The sequence below is a fragment of the Pagrus major genome, chromosome 21, assembly GCF_040436345.1.
Source record: "Pagrus major chromosome 21, Pma_NU_1.0".
Classification (NCBI taxonomy): domain Eukaryota; kingdom Metazoa; phylum Chordata; class Actinopteri; order Spariformes; family Sparidae; genus Pagrus; species Pagrus major.
The window spans coordinates 2057024-2080256 of record NC_133235.1 but is presented as its reverse complement, the minus strand read 5'-3'; the positions used below and the strand labels follow the sequence as shown (position 1 = coordinate 2080256).

The 23233-nt window shown below is 42.0% G+C and overlaps 1 protein-coding gene across 1 annotated transcript; it reads right to left on the bottom strand.

The window, feature by feature from the left end:
* Nucleotides 1-933: 933 nt before the first annotated feature.
* On the bottom strand, nucleotides 934-21254 carry LOC141016933 (dual specificity protein phosphatase CDC14AB-like). Its single transcript, XM_073491529.1, has 15 exons — nucleotides 21209-21254; nucleotides 20100-20190; nucleotides 17710-17785; nucleotides 17439-17531; nucleotides 17272-17351; nucleotides 13774-13840; nucleotides 8539-8601; nucleotides 7715-7802; nucleotides 7230-7460; nucleotides 6985-7123; nucleotides 5551-5605; nucleotides 5380-5493; nucleotides 5157-5248; nucleotides 2190-2321; nucleotides 934-1608 (listed from the first exon to the last, which is right to left on the bottom strand). The coding sequence occupies exons 1-15, from the start codon at nucleotides 21252-21254 to the stop codon at nucleotides 1560-1562; spliced, it is 1416 nt and encodes a 471-aa protein (XP_073347630.1). The 3' UTR covers nucleotides 934-1559.
* Between the last annotated feature and the right edge of the window lie 1979 nt (nucleotides 21255-23233).

Genomic DNA, 23233 nt, shown 5'->3' with positions numbered 1-23233 from the left:
GCGCCTCGTCTCCTCAGTCCAGCTTCATTCGTGTTTCAGTGTGAGATGTGTGAGTCACCTGAAGCTCCTGACGCAACGTTTGACCAGTTCTCAACATTCCTTCACAATTATAACATTTTAGCTTGTCTTCATGTCCCCTGCTAAACAACATGCAGCATTAGTTTCTTTGTGTATGTTCAGTTACTGGGACAACACAGAAGATGGAGACAAAACTGACAGCATGGAGGGAGTCCTCCTTCAACTTATCTCCGTCATGTTTTTTTTTAAGAAGGAGAAGAAACACCATCTGCTTTAAAAGTCTACCAGATGTTTGGGATGTGAAATGAAACACATTCACTGATATACAACCTAAATCATTCACCATCATCATCAGCACAATTTTATTGTTCATTTTAAAAATAACAATCTCTGCAGCAACACTGAAGGCAGCTACCTTATCACAGCTCAATGACATGTTTTCTTCCAGACAGCACATTCAAATCATCAGCAGTGACGGTCTCACCTGGTCCAGGACCAGATGAACATCTGTCATAGTAACAGTACAGTTTTATAAGTGGATGACATTTGCATAGCAAGATGATGTTGCATCAAACACAAACATAAAACAGATATTTTCATCTGTCTAGAAAAGTGACACATGAGTGGCTTTAAGAGCTCCACACTTAAACACAAGAAGTTCCCTTTAAGAGTTTTTTAAGTATTTCCCAAAATATTGTGTTATTATTAAAAAAATATTTAATTTGCATTGACCTACTGTATATGTATACAAACTGTCCATACTGCTCCATTCAAAACTAACATTTACTAACAACTAAGATCTTTTTTTTGGTTGTTGAAAAAAAAAGGGTAACGACTACATTACCCCCAGTGCAGCTGAGCCACTGTGTGACATCACTGGAGGATATTTATCAGATTACACACAGCTTCCCCCGGAGCCACAAAAGGTTTATACTACTTCTTCCACATATGCAGCAGTAAACACACTTTAATGTGTAACACTGGTGCACTTATCATTTAAGGTTCTAGTAAAAGTTCAGTTGCAGCTGACAGTCACATGGCTCTGGTCCAGTCCTTATCTCTACATACTCTGAACATGGTGTTACACTTAACATGGGAAACTTGGCAACCAGGTGATTTTAGCTCCTTATAACTTCTAACTGTTTAATTCAGTGTTTCAGTACACATGTCACTGGGATGTATACAGGATGTGAAATGACATTATTTTTCTAAGATGTTGTGTTTTATCTTCTGACATATGATAGCTCATATTCTACTGAAGACACAGAGATGAGTGTTGATGCCAGTGTGGTGAGCAGTGAGCTGCTGGAGCCTCCAACATGTTCATAAAGGAACAGACATGTTTCTCCACTCTGAGCTGACTCTACATTAACAGTGCAGTTACTTTGTCAGACTAATAATTACCATTAACTGTCTTCAGTATCATCAAGGTAAATGACAGAAATGTTTAAGGCCCAGACAACATGGAGGTCGTCCAGTGTTTGTTTTCATCATCAGTCGACTCGACTTGTGAGCAGAATGGAAACGTGTGAGCTGTGCAGTCAGTGAATGATGGCTGGCCTGGTGCTGAACAGACTGAGGCTGAAGGGACTGAGGAGAGAGATGCACACAGTCAGAGCTGCTACACTTTATTCATTCATCATCAACCATTAACTTAATCACCATTTATTCTGATAATCTTGAGTATGTTTTCATGAAAAATGAAGTCAAGATTCTCTGATCCCAGCTTCTTAAACGTGAACATTTCCTGATTTCTTTCCTCCTCTGTGACAGTAAACTGAATATCTTTGGGTTGTGGACAAAACAATACACTGCCCAGCCCGACACACCCTAATATTTTGCTGGACTGCCTTTTTTTTTTTACCAAGATCTTGTATTGATGATGGGAGGGTTGGACCGCTGCGTAACGTTCACCAGCACATCCCAAAGATTCTCACTGAGCCTCAGGTCTGGACTCTGTGGTGGTGATAATGATGTCTCATGCTCTCTGAACCACTCTTTCACAATTTGAGCTCAATGAATCGTGTCATTGTCACCTTGGAATATGCCCGTGTCATCAGGGAAGAAAAATCTTATATTTCTAATGCACGATGGTGTCACAGAGTCACAGAGTCAGTGAACTGTTTCAGCTGATTGATCTGTTGCAGCGGTTCAGTTTGGATCCAACTCACCTCCGTATCTGGGTGGAGGAGGAGGAGGAGCTGCGCACCAGCTTCTTAGAAGAGGAGGAGAAGGAGAGCGGGCCTTTAGGAGACTTAGGTGGAGGGAGGATGGAGCAGTGAGATGCCCGGGACAGATTCAACCTGAAGAAGAGACACAAAGAGATCAGCTCATTATAACATACTCCATATTTTACAAACCATCTGTCTGTCTGTGTCTGTGTGTCTGTCTGTGTGTTGTCAGATGCACTCTGACCTGTGTACAGTATGTGTTATACCAGGATAACCACCAGATTTTTACAAAATTAAATTATTATTATTTGTTTAAACTATTTACAGTTCCATAATCATCTACAGAGTTTTTTTTCTGCAATAGTCATTCAATGCATTTACATGTAATATTACATGTTCTAGTAGTTTTCAGTGAGTGTTCTTCACTCAAGTTGAAATGAGGCGTGTGTAGTTTAATGGAATGACTCTTTTTTTACTCTTCACTCTCTTCAGGCAACACGTGTGTGAAAACAGCAGTTGTGAATATTCACCTCCACACATATACGATGGTAATTTACAATAATTACAATAATTTGCATCTTGTCTTTGTGTGGAGTTCAACATCGATGAACTTCAACTGATTACAGCCAAAACTAACAGCACAGATGTGTGTGGTGATCAATAACTTAAAATCAAAGTAGGAAAAAAAGAAAAGATTTGTTTTTTGTCTCACGTTTATAAAGAAATCATGAAATAATGAATCAGTTTTTCATTTTCTGATTTTGGATTCTCATTTGAATATTATATGAACTAATGATCACAGACTGTTGTGCCTCACATTCAGCACCAGCAACTGTGGATGTTCACCTACATTCACATGTTAGAATGAACGCAAACACTGCTAACACGTTACTGCTAATGTAACTGCTGCTGCTGCACCACATCAAAGGTGCTCAACAAAGAAAACACAGGCTTTTATTGTGAAGATGTGACAGGAAATACAATTATTAATCTAAAATGCATCATGGCAAGCACTATTCAGCATTTTTTGTGGTTGCTGATATTTTGAATTTTCAAAGTAATGACGAAACAGTGAGAGGAGTGGAGGCAGGAGGACACAGAGCCAACAGTCAGCACCTCTAAGTCTCGTCATTAATGTGTTATATTCAGGGCTGGGTGACATCACTATGACAATATGTTTATGTAAAATGTTTACAATAGCATCATTACCGTCAGTAAGTGTTTTAGTATATTCAAATGAATGTGCTTTACTGCTGCTGTGATAATATGCAGTCAGAGGGCTAAACACGTCCTCATAGAACTGGAGTTACATCCAGTAACTACTGTTTCCTCACTAACGCTGACTTCAGTAACACCAAGATGTGGAGGGTCAACAACTCCCACCATCAGAGGAAGTGAAGAGCCAGTGGATCAACTTCATCTTGATGGAAATGTCCCCACAACAACTGGAAACTCTGACATGTGTGCACCAACCGTTTTACTTCAGACTGCTTTCTCAACGAGGGCCAGCACCAATAGCAGGCTGCTCTTTAAAACTCCAGCTCCAGGATGGATCATTACTGAGTTCAAACTTCAAATCTCTAAGTTTTGTCATTGCTTTATGTTACTGTTTATTTTGTTAACCTGTTGAACTTAGCGTTAGCACGTTCTGCTGCTAACGTGGCTGCAACACAAGCTGAGCTGGCAGTGTTGTTAACGTGACATCAGACCTCCTTCTGCTCTGTGATCCTCAGTATGTGTGTCTGTATGTCAGTATGTAAATGTTTTGATAGAAAAGCCCCTCTGAGAAGGAATCACATCACATTTACTAATAAACCCACATTATCAGGCAGGCTGTTCTCCAAAACACTCACAGGCCTGGACCTCATCTTTATTCCTATTTGAAGCCAATAAAAACGTTCATTTTCAAAATGTCTTTTCTTTCTTAACATATACCTACCTTACCTTTATTGCCAACAGAGTGAAAAGAGGTAGAATCATGTTTGACTGAGTGTCCCTGTTATTTTTGTCGTACTGTGATATAATACCATCACTGCAAAAAAAAGACAAATAAAAGTACCAAGACATATATTTTATTAGTTATTAGAGCCCGACCGATATATTGGCTGGCTGATATTATCGGCTGATATTAGGCATTTTCGGTATCGGCATTTATAATGGCCGATAAATTAATATTTAAAAAATAAAATAAAAACGGATGAAACACCCCTTCAACCATGTTATGAGTGTTGGCGTTGCATAATTTGTCCACCAGAGGACACTCTACCACGTCCCTGTTGGCAACACTCGTGTTTAGAACGCCACAAACCGTACAACCAGCTGATCCAGCCAGAGTCAGGCAGAGCGAACCAGTTATCCACGACTGAGATTATCATTGAAGTGTGTTCATTGTAAGTTGGCAATTGTCACAAGAAATTACGTTGCTTGATTAACAATTAAAAGAACATCCCCATCAGGTCTCTTAACTCAAATAAGCATGACAAAATTTGTGACTACCATGTCCAGTTTTGCTGCTGTTAGGTGTAAGCCGAGAGTGAAACTGACTTAGCTAGTAATTTTGATGTTCTGTTGTGACAATAAAACAAACAAGTTTATTTTTAAACTGCATTATCATATTATTTCAGTGAGGACTCATAAATAACTACAAATAACTAATGTTACGGAAGTCTGTTTATGTTTTGTTACGCTTTCTGGATTTATTTTTTTTTTATATATATATATCGGCCGATATATCGGAATATCGGATTTTTAAATCACCAAATATTTGTATTGGTATCGGCCTTAAAAATCCTTTATCGGTCGGGCTCTATTAGTTATAACTCATTTGTTTAGTCTTTCCAAACAAACAAGCTAAAACATGTTTCCTGTCTTTGTGTTAAACTAAGCTAATAATGTAACACAGTGATATTGATCCTCTCATCAGCTTTTGTACAGAAAGTGAATAACCGTATTATAACCATGTCGTACCTCAAGGAGGAGGAAGCTGATCGAGGCGGTCGTTTTCCCTTCAATGCTCTCAGTTTGTCTCCCTGAGTCAGACTGTCCTCCATGTTGTTACTCTACAAGTGTTTATACACACACAGAGAATTAACAGTAAAAACACAATGAAAACATTTTTGAAGTTTTTGTGTAAGTTTATAGATTTACTACTGCCATGATAATCTGAAAGGGAGAAAGCTCCACCCCTCACCTCATCAAGGCTGTATGATTTGTAAAGGGTGGTGTTGATTGACAGGTCATCCATGCTGGAGAGAAGGCGGGACATGGCTGACTGTCTCCCTCCCTCAGAGTCGGGGGAGTGAAGCTGCTGCTGTCGACTCTGCTGCTGGAGCTGCTGCCGCCGACTCAGCCTCTGCTGAACCAGCTTCTGTTTGGAGCGATGGACGTCACCCTGGACCCACAAACTGTGCTGTTTCCTACACACACACACACACACACAGAGAGAGAGAGAGAGAGAGAGAGAGAGAGCAACAACAATACTGTGCATTCAGTCTGTCAAATTCTTGACTTGTACTTGTAGCTCACGGCTCTTCTCAGGCTGTACATAGGCACTATGTAGCTATGACTCAAATACTGCAGGTTGGCCAACACTGAAGTACCAAAAACTGCAGTTCCTCAAATGTCCACTTGAGGCTACAGCAGTTCATGTTAAAATGTCCAGCTACAGCAGAAATAAACATGTTTACAGCCTTGGTCTCTAGAGCTAACTGTCCCGCTCATGACAACTGCACAGGGGGTGAATTTTTATATAACTCACTCCATTAAATTATATTAAAGCTTAAAATGATGCATAATTAGGGGCGTGGCCTCTTTGAGTGACAGGTAGCGGCATTCTGTCTGCTGCTCAGATACTTCCAGTCACTGATCTTCACCTCTCAGACATGTTTCTGCTGTTTTAATTCAAATATCTGACAAACAGGCTCATCTGTCTTTCTGTGCAGGTAACTGTACTAACAGGCTGGAGGGGAGGGACACATGATGTTATGGATTAATGAGTGACCCTGTTAGTGTTAACCTGCAGACAGCTGCTGGAGCTGGAGAGCTCTGGAGGAGACAGCCGTCGTCAGAGCCCCAGCTTCAACATCAACATTACGAAGTAAAAGGATCAGGCCGGTGCACTTCTGTGTTTTTGGTTTGTTAACGAGAATGTGTTAGTCGGACTCTGAACACTGTCTGACTTCTCAAACCTACCTGTTAGTTTCTACTGAAGACATAAATCTTTAACAGTAGATATAGTTTCATTACAGTCATTTCATAAAACAGGTGCTCACTGTAGGTTTATAACAAACATTTACTGAAACAGGAGAAAATGTTAGGGACTATTTTCAGTGGTGGATTAATCCACACTTGGTGCTCTATAGGACAGTGTGTGTGGGATCTAGTCAAACTGAACTACACTGTGTGTGTTGACATTGATGAAGGAACATGTCGCTCACTGATGAGTGTTAAAAGAAGAACTACCAGGCTGTGATACACACAGAAGGAGGAGGAGACATTCATCGTTGGTTTGGATCTTTTCATGAAATGTATTCACAATTAAACAAAAATAAAAATGCACCAGCCCTAATCTTTTAATCTTAAACTAGAGTGAAGCTCACTGGAATATTGACATTCATTTGTGATGATTACTGTCACAGTGGTAATCCATCCAGCAGCTGTCAGTGCCTGGTGCTCTGACTGGAGGCTCAACTCTGACTCGTCCATAATCCTCTGACATGATCATCGACATATCAGCACGGGGAAACAAGCAGCTGCTGGTTAATTATGTAGAGTCACATGTGAGACTGAAACTTACTCCTCTAAGAAGTTCTGCTGGGGACCGATGATGGATCCGGGCCGGCATATTCTGATCCAAGCAATGGCCTCAGCTGCAGTGAACCGAAAGTGCTTCATCAGGTAGCAGCCAATCAGAGTGCCAGTACGGCCAAGGCCAGCTGTGGAGGAAAGGTTTCATAAGAAGAGGTTAAGAGCTTTAAATAAATGAAGGAAGGTTTGACAGCTCGACTCTCTGGATGATGTTTGGTTTCAATCCACTCGCACCTTTACAGTGCACAGCCACAGCTCCGTCAGTACTCTCACATACATGCAGGAAGCGCCTGCAGATGAGGTCAGAGGGCGTCGTCCCATCCAGGAAGAAGAGGTCATGGTGCTCAAATCCTGCATCCTCAAACCGCCTGCCTTCATACAACTTCCTGTTTAGACGGACCACGTCTGTGACGTTATTTTGGTGAAAGTACACAAAGTACGCCTCTGGTGCGTGAAGAGGATAACCTGTGAACACAGTCATTATAATTCATTAGTACTGAGTGAGAGCAGTGTGAAGTGATAACATGGAACACGTCAGTAATCATTTAATGGTGGTAAAAATGTCAGTGTTTGATCAAAATAAACCTTCTCATGACATAACGTGCTGATTTCAAAAAGAATGAATACAGTTAAATATGGCTCATTCTCCTGGAGACCTTACAGAAGCTGTGGGGACTCCAGTGGTTTAGAGGGAGAAGTCTGACATGGATCTGACTCACCGTTCTCTATCTTACTGCGAGGGTGAGGGCTGCTGAAGGCCAGAATCTTCCCTGGAACTATCCAGTTCATATCCCCGTTCTCCACTCGCTGAAAACACAGAGATGACGCACAGTATTTCTTTCATAGATCAGTATAATGATGTTATAATATTGTGTATATATGCAGGTTTTTAAGGTGCTGGTGAACCTGCTAACAATAGACAGTTGACTTGTTTCCTGTTGCCAGCTGCTCGGTTTGCCTTTAATTCTGTTCTGGTATTTTTCCAGTCACATTCAACATCAGAAAACAGCAGAGAGCAGCAGTGAGCAGCAGTGAGCAGCTGGCAGTGTTACAGTGCTTCCTTTATTCAATCTTTTATGTCAGTCTCTCTTTTAAATCCATGAAAAACTATTGATATGTGAAAGGTCGGAGAAGGTGCATTTGGTTTCCTTCACTTGTGATGTCATCTGACGTAGAGTGATTCTGACTGTACACACTCACATTAAGGACAGAAGGTGATGTTAGTGTGTGTTCTTTGGTTTTTGACCTACGTGACCCTGCTGCATGGTGGGAAATGGTTTAGTCATTTTGGAGCTATATCAGTTTACTAAGTGGCACAAAATCTGGATACTTTGTTGCCTGTGTTGCTTCAATTTCATTTTAAAATCTGTTTCTCAACAGAACTTAATTGCTAGAATATCTATAATATATATAATAATCAGATATCTGTAGGCAATGGACAAGATTTTGGAATCGGAAGCAGCTTTGTAGTCAGACGAGTACTGACCAGTTGTGTTTGAGTGTGTGTGTGTGCGTGCGCGTGCATGTGTGTGTGTGTCCTCACCTCATAATGTTCATATTCCTCAACATTGAAACTGTCAAAGTCAAAGAAACCATGCTGCAACGCCTGGAGGAGAGAGACAGAGAGAATTTTAAATAGACTTGTATTTCATTATATTTACTATTAAGTCTTACTATTATCAAAAAATTACACCAAAAACCCAAAACAGAAAAACTAAAGGAAATAGATCAGACATTCAGAACCAAAGTGTTCTCTGACCGAACACAGAACATCTTTCACACCCCAAATGTTCACAAAAACTCAAAATCCATCCTGAGCCGAGCTGCCAGCAGCCCAGTCAGCATCAGAACCACATCCTCTGACCTGTCACCCCTCACATGGTTTTTCCTTGTTTTCCAAATAGCTAATGTGGCTGGTCCTGACATGAAATTAATTAGTGTGTGTACATTCTTTTCTTTGCAGAGTGAGGGCCATAGATAAAAAGACAAAAAGAATTAAAACTGCAAGCAGTGATGAACGGGCCCTCGCCCCACGTACGTCAGGCTGTGGCACTGTCAGAGGGCGTGCGGCCAGATGTGTGCTCGCCCATTGTCTGTGGAAAGGTTCCTACCTAAATGGGATCCGTGTCACTGAAAACACAACAGTGACATCTTCAGTGACTTCCTGTGTCCAGTGGGTGGCGCTATGGATATGACGCAGTATTGATGCATAGAAGGATTGAGGGTTAAACCCTCTACATGTGTGAGCAATTTGGTGTATATGGGAACTTGTATGTTGAAGTTGTAAGGAATTCCTGCTTATGGCGAGGGATCGAAATTGACCACCCCCCGCCACGCCCATCAGGTGTAACGGAGGCGAAAGCTTTTGACAACTTTTCATCATCAAGGTATGAGGATGATACTTAGTGACTATGAAGTCTGTGGCGTTAAATCTGTAGGACAAGTTAAATAAAATACGAGGCATAGAAATGAATACCTATAAAATGGGAAAAGCCATAAGGGGGTCATCGAAATTAAACGCACTGCCATGCCCACCAGGTATAACGGAGGCGAATGCTTTTGACAACATATCTTCTTCAAGGTCTGAAGATGATACTTAGTGACTGTGAAGTCTGTGGCCTTAAATCTGTAGGACAAGTTAAATAAAGTACGAGCCATAGAAATGGGTGAAAATGGCGGCGAAATCTCAACTTTGAACCAAAATGGCAGACTTCCCGTTGGACTGAGGGTATGGGTCCAAGAGGATTTTTTGTGCGTCTGGTCATGATACATAAGCCTACCGAATTTCGGTCATGTATGTGCATGTAGGAGGCGGGGCTTAAAGTTTGAAATATTCCAGGGGGCGCTATGGAGCCATTTTTTAATTTAAAAGGCCCAGACCCATACCAGATATCAATGGGTGTGACTTGTGATGCGTGTGCAAAATTTGGTGTCCGTAGGTGTTTGTCTATATGTACACAATGGGAACAGCCATAAGGGGGTCATCGAAATTGACCACCCCCCGCCACACCCACCAGGTATATCGGAGGTGAAAGCTTTTGACAAGGTGTCATCATCAAGGTCTGAGGATGATACTTAGTGACTGTGAAGTCTGTGGCGTTAAATCTGTCGGACTAGTTAAATAAAGTACGAGGCATAGAAATGGAAAAACTGAATGGGAAAAGCCATAAGCGGGGCGTTAGGTGGCGCTACTGAGCTGTCGTGCCACACATGAGGGCAGTTGTGGTATCGAATTAACGTACTAATGGGTTAGAAGGTACGTGCCAAATTTGGTGAGTCTGCGACCATCCTAAAGTCCCGAAAACAGCGTCTGAAAAATTAAACTCGCTGCACGCCATTCAAGATGGCTGACTTCCTGTTGCGGCAAAAATTCCGACAAAAATAATTTCTAGCTAAATCCTTGAGACCCATGAATCCTGTAAATTTCATGACGATCTGCGAAAATTTTTGCGGCCTGACCCGACGTTAAGTGGCGCTATGGAGTCCCCTGGCCACACCCACCCCCAATCATGTTGAATTATCAAATTTTTCACCACATGTGACGTATGTTCCGAGTTTGGTGAGTTTTGGGGTATGTTCAGGTTGCCAAATATGGGATCTCAGAGGCAGGTGAAGAATAATAAATAATCCTTACAGATACAATAGGGCCTTCGCAGGTTTCCTGCTAAATCTTTGTGACATATAAATCCATAAAAATCCATAATTCCAGCCTGGCTGCGCTCATGTTCCCATGTGTAATGCCTAACCTGGGCATGTTTGACCCTCCATACATCCACTGCACTTGAGTCTGAGATCACATGTGATAAAGTGGCAGATGACTATAAGTAAGGTTCCTCTAATGTAAAGTCTGTGGTGCAGTTCCAATCCCCTTCCATCACTACACAAAGGCTCTAATCACACTGTCTGTCTGAGCCCTGATTTGGAGCATAGAAGTTAATGAAATAGAAACATATGTCCTGTATTTCTGCTCTACCACTAAAACCCTACCTGTCACTATCTCTGTGGTGGAGATGACATTAACAACAAGCCCTAGAGAAAAGAGAACGGCTACACCTGCAGAGGCATTAGTCTCATCACTGTATGTTCCCTACGGTCTAAACAATAACTCCTCAGAAAAGAAAATGCTGGCTTTCTTTCACAGAGCACAACACATCACTATGAGCCCACATCAGGCTGAACTGATCTACATCCTTCATCGCTCTGTAATAATTAAAATCAGTCATTACTCTGGCTACGATCATCCTACATAGTGTCAGATCAATGTCTACTGAGTCATCAATTTTCCTCTTCCTGCTCACATAAACAGCCATCTTTGCTTGTCCCAACATGAAGTTGACAATTGTAAGCGCTGTATCGTAGGCAACTGGACGTGTTTCAGTTTCTTGAAGACGTTTCACCTCTCATCTATCACCATCTTGCCGGCGGACCAAGGGAGATGCACTGTAGTGCTAAACACAGTGGACGACCACACCAAAGTCACTGATCTGCTTAGTGATGCTAACAACTATGAGACTCTGAGGCGAGATCCTAACAGTAGCTACAAAAAGATGGTTATAGAATATCTGCAAAAACTGGAAAAGGACAAAGCCATTGACAGGCAATTATATTACAGACTGTACCCCAGGGAAGACATCCCATGTATCTGTGGACTCCCCAAGATACACAAGAAAGGAGCACCACTCAGACACATCACCAGCAGCATTAACTCAGTTACCCAGAACATATCCAAGCACTTAGCCAGTATCCTAGCTCCTTTGGTCAGTAACACTCAACACCACATGAAAAACCTTAAGACTGGACCAAGATGAAATAATGGTTTCTTATGATTTCATCACTTTTTACATGCATTCCCACTCAAGAAGCGATTAAGATGGTGAAGAAACACCTGCTACAGGACAGCACTCTGTCCAGCAGAATCAGCTTCACCCTAGACCACATTTGTGCCTTACTGGACCTCTGTATGACAGCCTACTTACAGTACAGTGAAGGTTTCTTCAGATAGAAACACAGCTGTGCCATGGGCTCACCAGTGTCCCCAATAGTGTCCAACCTCTATATGGAAGAAGCTGAGAGCAGAGCCCTGATTACCTTCACAGGAACTGTTCCTAGCCACTGGTTCAGGTATGTGGACGACACTTGGGTCAGAATCAGAACAAGGGAAGTGGAAGCCTTCACAGAACATATAAATGCTGTGGACAATAACATCAAGTTCACACGGGAAGATGTCAGAGGAGACGGTTTGCCCTTCTTGGACTGTGCAGTACACATTGAAGAAGACAAAGCCTCAACACTGAGGTGTACAGAAACTGGACCTGTGTCAAAACCTCTAAAAGATCCAGAGCAGACAGAGAGGAGGAGACAAGAAAATGATGGTATTTCTTATGTCGCAGGAACATCTGAGAAACTCAGGAGGATCATTAATAAACATCATATCCCGGTTCACTTTAAACCTACCAGCACACTGAGGCAGAAACTTGTCCGTCCTAAGGACAAAACACCCAGGCATAAACAGAGTAATGTGCACAGATTTGTACACTGGGGAGACAAAACAACCTCTCCATAAACGAATGGCACAACACAGGAGGGCCAACTCCTCAGGTCAAGACTCTGCTGTCCACTTGAAGGAGACAATCGTTCCTTTGAGGACAAAAATGTAAACATCTTGTCCAGAGAAGACAGATGGTTTGAAAGAGGAGTAAAAGAATCCATCTATGTCAAACTGGAACGACCGTCTTTGAACAGAGGAAGTGGCCTAAGACATTACTTAATACCCACGTACAATGCTGTAGAGTTCCCTTAACAACCATTCACACCTGGGCTCACCTAGCCCTAGAAACCCACATGAAGGCCGGTTGGGTCAACAACCCACAAGTGGCTCTAACGAGTCTGAAACTCAGAGCTCGCACGTGTCCTTATCGAGTCTGTAAGGACACTCCCACACTATGTAAGGACACTTCCACACAGAGTTTAAAAGCCTGCAAACTTGTCACAATACAGCCAGGCAGAGGGAGCTTATACAGCACCTTCCACCTAAACCCTGCCATCGTCTGTGTGTCAAGGTAGCACTGCCACTGATGCTCCCTGACCTCCTTCAATACTGCAAAGTTCCTAACCTTCATTACGCTGCATACAAAACTTTCCCCTTTACACCCTCAAAAAACCCCAGACTCAGAGAGGCAAAGGACAGTCTTCCTGCCAACCTTCTGGACCTGCCGCCAACCGCAGCACCGGGAAAAGTGGAGGCTCCTCCCCCCTCACCTGACTGAAGGAGTCAAGCGCTGATGGAGACAGCGAGCCCAGAACCTGCCCTCTCAACCTCTCTAGAAGTCTCAGAGATTTAACACCTGACTCCTCTGCCAGCTGCTGTGGTGTCTTCCAGTCCAGCCCGTCTGCCCATCTCAGGTGGCCCAGTGTCACAATGCCAGCCCTCAAAAAACAGCTCCACAGGGTCCCAGAGTAGGTGCCGCCAAGTTGGATGAAAGGGTTGTGGAAGATGGGCTCCTCCCATACCTGGCCCCACTCCCCCTTCTCAAACATGTCTGAGCATCCACCAGCTCTTTCGGACCGCACCATAGAACGTCAGCAGCCCCATGATGTCCACAGCCCCTGGATTCAAAAGGAAGAGCTGTCAGTCCAGCCCAGTGCCACTAGCCCTTTGCAACAGCGCCCGTGCTGGGTCACCCCAGCAGATATCTGCATGATACAGGAGCCTTTAGGCACTTGCAGCCTGAAGGCCGCCACTCTGACGACCGACCCTCCACTCCACAACACACTTTACCTTACGTATCCCCTGTAAGCAGTCAAGGACAGTGAGGTTGAAGGAGCACTCTCCCACTGCTGCATCCCTGTGAGACACAAACACAAACACACACACACACACACACACACACACACACACAGCATTACTCAGCCTGTGACTGTGTAGGATTTGGCACATTTGTAAAACGTCCTCTGTGGCTCTGTTGAGCTTCAACCAGTCTCAGGTGGTTTGGAGCTTCAGTAGACTTGAGGGTTTAGCAGACAGGGAGGGCTGAACACAAACATGCTCAGTTGCATTATGGGAAATATAGAGTCCAGTGTTGAAATTTGAGCAGTAAAGTGAAGATATGTTAGAATCTGCCACATCAATTTCAACCATTCCTATTTATCTGTCCTTCCCCAACTTTATGCAGATGTAATATTAAATCACTACAGTTCTGCACTGATACATGGCTGCTTTTTGTCTGCTAACTTTAAACCCTGACATCGATCCTGTTCACCTTCCTGTTGTGAGGGCAAACATTCACCATATCTACAGCCAAGATACAACGATACTGGACTTCTGACAAATCCATCAAAGTAAAAGTTGAGAGTTTTCCAGACCACACAAAGATGTAGTGCTGCCCTGGTGAAGGCCTGAATGTCTGAGACACATACGCATGGTTTACTGATGTTATGCCACGATTAATTAAAGGCTTTTTCACTCATGACCGTCTTGAGTGCATCAGACTTTTTCTACAATTCACACAAAGATTGTGTTTTTGCCTCCATATTGAAGCTGAAGACATGACACTTGTTGGCCAACGAGGAAGACAACATAATGACACATTGTGTATTAGTACCCAGTACTACAGACACATGCAGTTACAGCTGCGTCACAGTGTTATTGGAAACACCCTGCAGTGTGCATCCCTATCTGAACAGGACCAGTGTTACCAGGAGACATTATGTGATTGACAAACTCCCCCATACATCAGTGTTTCAGGTGGCTCATTCACACAGGATGAGTCTGTATGTGACTTATATTCACTGACATTATGACCTGGATATGATGTCAAGGCATCAACATAAACGTCATTAGAGTAGATCTCACAGCACAGCTGCTGACTGCTGTTCAACATGTTATGATCCACCATCATATTTCATAATTGTTCAGCTGTCTGACAACAGTAAACAGAAATAAAACCACAAATCACCAACATGCAGACTGATATTACCACAGGACCTCTGTGTTTGGCAAAATATGGGCGGAAACTGGTGGAGGAATTTTTACAAATCAAATCATTTGTATTCATATAGCCCAAAATCACAATCACATCATCTCAGTGGGCTTCACAAACTGTACAGTGAACAACATACTCTGTCCTAAATTTTAAAGCAACACTAGGTAGTTTTTCGACCTTAAAATAATGTTTCTAAACTCAGTTAAGTGGTAGAAAAACGGTTAATAGGATGAATGGTGACGTCTCTGCAGCCTGAGGGGGGTCGCGCCGGCAGCAACCGCACTGTGTAACTTCCCAGAGCAGGTCGGAACCTATCTGACGTAAAGGCGTCTAGTGCGACCTGCTTTACGGCATACGTCACATGTTTATTTGTCGTGGATTTAGCCAGCAGCTACTTGGATTTTTCGTAAACCAACGCCATGGCCGAGCCAGCGAAAAAAGCAAGAAGGTATTGTCTGAGGAGGCGAAGAAAAGAAAAACAGAAAGTGATAGAACAGAGCCCGGACACGGATAAATATTGGACCAGCTTACACTCGGTGGCGCGAGCTGAGTAAGAAATGGGTTCTTGGCGACCTAGCCTTGATGCTACTGGATTTGTAAGTCATATATTACATGTATACATATATTTATTATCTTACCGACTTTTACTTTGAGTTGATGTGTTGTTATGTGGTGTTCATTGGGGCACTATTTGTCCACAGTTTATAACCGTAGTAAAGCCGGGAGATAATCTAATGCTGTCCGTTTCGATAGCTTGCAAGTTTTCATGTAGTGACTGTAAACGATGACTAACTTACTAAAACACTATGAACGTCTTGTCTTGAAAAGTTGTAGATTCCTTAGTTCATGCAGATAATCAACGTAATTGTTGAACAGTGTGGTCGGGAGGTAACATTACGCTATTGTTGTTATCGGTAATGTTAGCATGCTACTTACTGTTGTCGTACCGAGTTAGTTGTAGTTATTACACCAAACACAATGTCAACTTGCGATTGTATTTAGTAACTCCCGAAAACATCGTTTTTTTCAGACGTTACTAAACACATTCACGCCCAAGCGTTGTGTTTTGGAAGTAACTTAGTCGGTGCAATCACTATAACCAACTCGGTATGAGAATAATTCTAGCATGCTAATGTGCTGTGTAGCCTATATGCTAACAAACTACCAACTGCCATCTCTGAATCTAGCTTGTTTTTGGCACTCGAGTGAGGTTTTTTCAGACGATTTTGTGATTCGCCGGCTCCGTCAACAAATTCACGTGTATTCATTTTCCCCAGTGATGCTCATACAGCGACAGCATTTACGACACTGGTAACAGATAATTGTGCTTCTCAACCAGCTGGGGGTAGTAATGAGTCCAAACTACCTAGTGTTGCTTTAATAGATTTTTAGAGAATCATGATGCAAAAAGGATAATAGTCCACTAATTGTGAATAATATTGCAAAATCTGTCCAAATAATTGCAATTTGATTGTTTTATGTTATCATGCAGCTCTGCTCACAAGCAAAGGTGCAATGAGAATTGTATTTTACTTGTTATACTCAGTATATTATACCCAGTATATTATACTCAGTATATTATAGTCAGTATATTATACTCAGTATATTATTGTCAGTGTATATTATACTCAGTATATTATAGTCAGTAATATACAGTATATTATACTCAGTATATTATAGTCAGTAATATACAGTATATTATACTCAGTATATTATGGTCAGTAATATACAGAATATTAAACTCAGTATATCATAGTCAGTATGTTGCAAATGACCAACACATGTCAGAGTGTTGCAGCTGCAAGATCAGGACAGTCTGCTCTAACTCAAATATGTGTGCGTGTGTGTATTTGAATGTGTCAGGTGTTTGAACTGTGGTGTACACAGAAGACTGATACCACTGTCAGATCAGTTGCATTTAAAGCTAGTGCCAGCTGTCTGTTAGCCTCGATTAGCGTAACAACTGGAAACTGGGGAAACAGCTCGCCTGGCTCTGTCCTGGTGTACTTGGGGGGTGTTGGGGCACTGTGGTACTCAGATCATTAAATTGACGGGTCAGGAGGGACCTGATCTGAACATTAACAGTTTAAAGTGAGGAGATAGAAGCTCTCCGGCTCTGATGTTACGGCTCTCAGCAGAGGACGGTGAGATTGTTCAGGATGGGAATTTGTGTAAAATGTAGACACCTTGTTAGTGGATATTTTGTAAAGCTACAGAAACACTGTCAGTAACAAAATGTGTGTGTGTGTGTGTGTGTGTGTGTGTGTGTGTGTGTGTGTGTTTAAGATCAATACCTAAAGGGCAGGTAGGCTGTGTTGTTTCCTGAGATCAGAGTCCTGTAGGCTTCCTCTGGGCTTCTCTTCAGATAGATTACCTACAGGGACAGTGAGACTGTGTTAAGTATAATGTAGAGATGGATGGACAGAAGGTTGAACAGACAGATGAATAAAGAGATATTTACAGCAAAGGCACCGATGAGAACAGCATCATTGGCTCTCTTCTTCTGGTCAAAGCTGGTGTAGTGGACCAGTTTCTTTCTGGACATGGTGAACGACTGACACAACAAAACAGTGGCACATTTCAGCACGAGTGATTGAAATGTCAAATGTCCACACACTGCAGACTGTGAGTTTACACCACAGCGCTTTATGTCCAACTAAGACAGTGAGTAAACTGTGTACCACCTTAAAGCTGTGCATCAGGTATGTCATGTATGCTGCTCTGCCTCTTACCCTGAGCTTCTTGTTGAGTTTGCAGCAGTATCTGTACAGCATGGCCAGGTTGAACGGCCCGAAGTCTGCATAGAAACTGCAACCCACAGACAAACAGAGGAACGTGTCATATATCGACCATCACTAAAACCTTCTGTTCACTTTCATGCATGAAAAACCTGCTCATTGAATTTACAAGTACAAATGTCCCACATATGTTACTACAGGTGTCCTGAGGGTGTGAGGACACTGGAGATCATTAGAATGACTTGATAAATATTAAGAGTTTATTGGGTTCTTCTGCCTCAGTGTCAGTTGATGCTGGTCATGCAGGTGATCAATGTAAAGCTTGAACCGAACTGGAGCTGTTTGATTTAGACCTCTGAGTGTTGAACACGGCTGAATTTCCTCTTCGTTTTTCAAAATAAAGCCTTTTTTTGTGGTTTGATGACCTGCATAATAAAATCCATGTTTTGATCTCATCTCATCTGGATCACTATAATTCCATTTATTTCTATCTCACCTGGAACTTTTCCAAAATGCAGAAACAAACCACAGGGACGCGTTCACACTCATCCTGTTGCAGAGACGTTTCAAGATTGTTCTTTAGATCGTTCTTCCTTTTAACTTCACATGTTGTTACTAAAATGTTGTCACATATGCTCGGACAGATTATTTTCTTGTTTAGATGTGTCTAGTATTATGATGAACTTAGAGGTTGTTTAAAAAGGTACATTTTTACTACATAATCAATAAATGGATCAAATCTACATGAGGACACATGGTGGAAACTGGGACAAGGTCTTTTATGAGTCATAGTTTATAAACCACAGGTTCTGTCTCCATAGACAGATATCAGCATGATGAGGCAGGACACACTGTGCAGAGCCACACTGAACATGTATACTGATTCTGTGAGTCCAGCTCTGTACTGGAGCTGCACTGAGGGAGCTGATTTTAAAAAATATGGCATCCCACCATGCTAATGTCACAGAGCTGCTGCTGTCCTGCTGAAGCTCGAACAAGTCTGTCTCCATCGGGAACTACTTTTTGTTGGTATTAAGTTTCAATTAGCAAAAGCTATTGAATTGATATTCCTTGTGTTCATGAATATTAGATGAATCCCAGCAGTTGTCAGCATTTCTTTTACAATTTCCAGGAAATTACTCTAAACTACCATTAAGAAAACCTACAAAACAATTTTTTTTAATGTATTTATTGTTTTAATTGTAGGGCCTGATGCTGGCATACAGGAGATATATAGGGCAGGCATATGTCCTAAAAAAAACTGCAACATTGACTTGACTTCAGTGGAAGTTTAAAGTGAATGACGTCTGCATGGTGACGTTTGCCCCAAATCCCTCTGCATGTCTAGGACACAGCCGCTGATCTCATCTTGACCTATATGTTACTGTGGGATGACAACCACAGGCTGAACACTCACGGGAATGTATGGGCTTCACTTATAGGCCGGACAGGTGAACAAATGTGTATCTTCTCACCAGCTTACTTCTCCCACAAACACATTTTTTACTCTGACTGGAAGTAAGGATTACAATGCTATATTTGTGCTACACCATAAAAGAAGCTAAAGGGCAGACGAGAGGATGAGAGATGTGGGGGGATTAGCCGAGACAAGGCTACTTCCTCGGCAGCAGACTGTGCTGGAATGAGTCAGGAGGGATAGACAGCAGATGATGTCATCCCTGTGTCATCCAGAGAGTGCTGCTGAACACTTAGCTCCAAAATCTCCCATATGTGTTCAGGTGGGTTGATAGTATCTCAGTATCTGGTTTGTCCCCCTTCTGCTTTAATGACAGCTGCACTGAGCTGCACTGAGCTGCACTGAGGAAAGTCTCTTGGTCTGGATCAGTTGTAGAGCCAAAGTGAACACACCATGAGAAGATCAATACATCAAGCTTAGTTCACTGACCGATGGAAATGAAACTTCATCACAGATACCAATCACAGAACACCTGAACAATCCAATCAGCAGTCGTCCTGTCAGAAGAAGCTGTCTTGTAGTGTCTCAGAGGACGAGCAGCAGTTTCTAAACCACTTCTCAGGAGGAAACAAGGACAAACACTTGAGGTGGGCTAAGAAATACCAGAATTTCACAGTGGATGATGAAAAAAGTCTGTTTACTGATGAGTTTCACCTTGCCATTCGATGGTCATTCTCCTGCATTCACACTTGTGACAGTTTCTTTAACTTTACTGACTGAAGTCCTTCAATGTTTTGATCTTTTCTATTGAATGCACTAAAACCTGGCATTAACCAGGCCGATTGTACACATGAACAGAGTGGGAGGAACAGGCCAGTGACCCACAGGGCAGGTCCAGTAAAGCCCTGCCTGCTGAAGAACTGATGAGTGATATGAATGTGATCCAGCAGCTCTCCCAGAGGCTTACCTCTCATATATGAACTCCTCATCTGTGCTGAAGTAGTGTGTGTTGGCTGTGTTCTTTGGTTTGACACGTAGAGAGGCAAAATACAGCCGGTCTGTGGTGTACAGCACACACACACACACACACACACACACACACACACATACACATAGAGAGAGAGAGAGAGAGCATTGTATTATTTGTGATGGTGTTTGGAGTTCAGGAGACATTTCATCATTATGGATCCCACTGCTTCTCCTGCTAAGCCCCGCCCTAAACTGCCTCTGATTGGTTTATCCTGATATTCTTACCCTGAACTTATAAAATCTGAAAATAATAATGTGTGGGTTAGGCTTTTCAAATCAATTTGGGATCTGGCCAGTATAACTAATGATGAATTTATGAATGCAAGTTAAAATAATTAAACTATTTAATAAATGTTTGTCTTTCTCACCTACCTCTAGTCGTATCAAGCCATGCAGATAGTTTTAGTTTGAATCAGTGTGAGAAGATGTTATTTACACCCTATTTAAAGTCTTCATAAAGTTCATATTGTAAATACTATGTATATACGAGTTAATTCTATTTCTTATCTCTTATTATATTGTTTATTTTTTACTTTTTATTATTGTTTAAGTGTGATACTGTCCTTTGGCTGCTGTGACTAAGGAATTTCCCCATTTGCGGGACAAATAAAGGATTTCTGATTCTGATTCTGATTCTGATTCACTGCTAAACCCACTCTGAATGGAGTGCACAAGCTCGACCGCACGTCGAGGGTGTACATAACATCTTTTCAGATCAGGTTGTGATCTCTTCTCTTCTGCAGACTGTGATTACAGCAGACGAGCTGTATGGAGACATCTGATGTTTCTTTGGTTGTCAAGTCTCCAGCTACTTCAGTTGTTTAGGACTGTTATTATACTACTTATAATGTGTTATAATGTGTTATTTTGGTTTAAAAGCACATATTTTCCATAGTCTTCATATTCAAAGCAATTTTTATAGCTACCCAAACTCACTTCCAGCTTCTCCATCTCAGCATGTCAGTTATATTTTTATACAACACGAGTTACAGTACGAGTATTATGATTAATACTCATGATAAAATATGTTCATCAGGTGTGACTTACCTTTAATGAATTCTGACGCACCAGACTGTTCATATTCCTCTGCCATTTGACTCACCAGCAGATGATTCCAGTAATAATCTCCTTTTAAAATATAATTGGTCCTCTGCTCTGGTCTATGTGAAACTGTCTTCTGTCTGTTCATCTGTTAAGAGTTCTGCATAAAATATCTGAAGAGCAGGTCCATAGTTCTGCTTCCAGGAGCCTTTCATCACCACTGTCCAACTTTAACCAGCCACAGTAACTCTGTCAGACCAACTGTCGAGCTGCAGCGTGTCCACACACAGAGGACATCCACATTAAATTAAAGCCCATCTGTCTACGTCCTGTCCCTCACACCTCTCTGACAGTTTGACAGAAATCATTCAGTCCCTGCACGTCTAAATTTAAACGCTCCCAGAATATTCCAGCAAACAGTCTGAGAGCTGAGGACGCAGCAAGTCGTCCACAGAGCTCTAATCTCTGCTGCTCTGCTCTGCACATGCTCTGTCAGTGGACACACACACACACACACACACACACACTGGTAGGCACGTTGCTGAAGCCTTGTAGCGGCTGATTGATGGATGAAACAGTCCCTGTAGTTTGCTCCTGTAATCCCTGACTTGCTGTGCAGTAAATGTACATACTGTATCACATTTTAATACTCCTGTAACAGTATATTATTTATGGATAATTATATTAATATTATTATTATTATATTATGACTTCCAGTGTGTATACAGAGTTCATAGTGATGTTATTATATAATGATAGTCTTTGAATCCTCCTATATTTTCTGGGTATTGACTTAGAGAGCATTTGTCCTACACTGTCACATCCTGAAACTGATTAATAAATTAATAATGGCTTACATCACAGAATGACTCATGGCCTGAGGAATGTAGTTGGCTCCTCTCACCCGAGGGTGCGGAGCCAAAGTCCTGGTGCCAAATGTCTGAGCTCCCTGATCACCCAGCTGAGCTGTGAGATTCACATGGTCCAACTTAATCTGCACTTACATTACACAGTGGTACCAGTGTGTGAGATGTGATTATACAGGAAGTGTTTGGTTGGTTATTAAGAAAAAGTTAGTCATTCATAGAATCACTGACCCCTCTGGAGTGTCCCTGTAGGAATGTGAAGTGGTGGGGGCAGGTCTTAATAGTCAGGATGTAGTCACTCGGTACACACTGCTGTACAACAGTAGGTAATAAAAACTGATATAATAGTCTCCAGTCATTGCTGATAGCCTAAGCTGGACTGTTAACTAAAAGTTGTGTAGTGAACCTTGTAAACATTATACCTGCAGAGGAACATGTATGAATGTGAGTATGTTAGCATTTAGCTCAAATCACAGCTGTGCAGGCTGACTGTGCAAGGACAGTCAGTCAGATGACAGCAGCTTCCTCTGGAGCCACAAAGCTCTGGCTTTATACAACTTCTTCCTGTAAACACACTTTAATGTGTAAACCTGTTGAAGTTACCCTTTAAGTGCAGCCTCACAGAGCTGATAGCATGGCTGTAAACTGTTTGATTTGTTTCATTAGAACACAGCATCTGGACAAACAGTGTGACCTCTTTAAGGCAGAGTAGTTCTTCAGAAATGATTTCTTATTCAGGTGTCGTCTTTCTCAAGAACACGTGAGATTCCACATTTAGCTACACACCAAGTGAGTTTCCCCTCTCACACAAAGTAAAACACCAGCTACCAGTGTCATGGAAGTGTTTCTGGTTTCAATTCACACTTTGTTTTAAATGTTTATTTCAAACTGGGATTTTCTGTCAAACTGGAGGACAATGTGACTTAAATGTGAGCATCTCACTCACAGACAGATGAAGGTTTTATATCATATTTCCTTTATCGTGGTCATATTGTACTAATCTAGCTGTGTTTAACTCTACCCCCCACACAGATCATTGTGTATGGGATGAAGTCCTATTCCTGGCTTCATCTGTTCCAGTTAGCCAATTAGACATCAGATTAACAGAAGCAGGGAGGCAGTGGGGTCATTCCCGAGGACACCTGCAGCCTGAACATGAACTGAA

What these genes read in the sequence shown, in the direction of transcription:
- LOC141016933 (XM_073491529.1), bottom strand. Translation starts at nt 21,254, where the DNA reads ATGGCAGAGGAATATGAACAGTCTGGTGCGTCAGAATTCATTAAAG. An exon ending in GAGGAGTTCATATATGAGAG is followed by an intron (nt 17,786 to 20,099) that starts GTAAGCCTCTGG and finishes TGTGGGTTGCAG; the next exon opens with TTTCTATGCAGACTTCGGGC. An exon ending in TCGCAGTAAGATAGAGAACG is followed by an intron (nt 7,461 to 7,714) that starts GTGAGTCAGATC and finishes CTGTGTTCACAG; the next exon opens with GTTATCCTCTTCACGCACCA.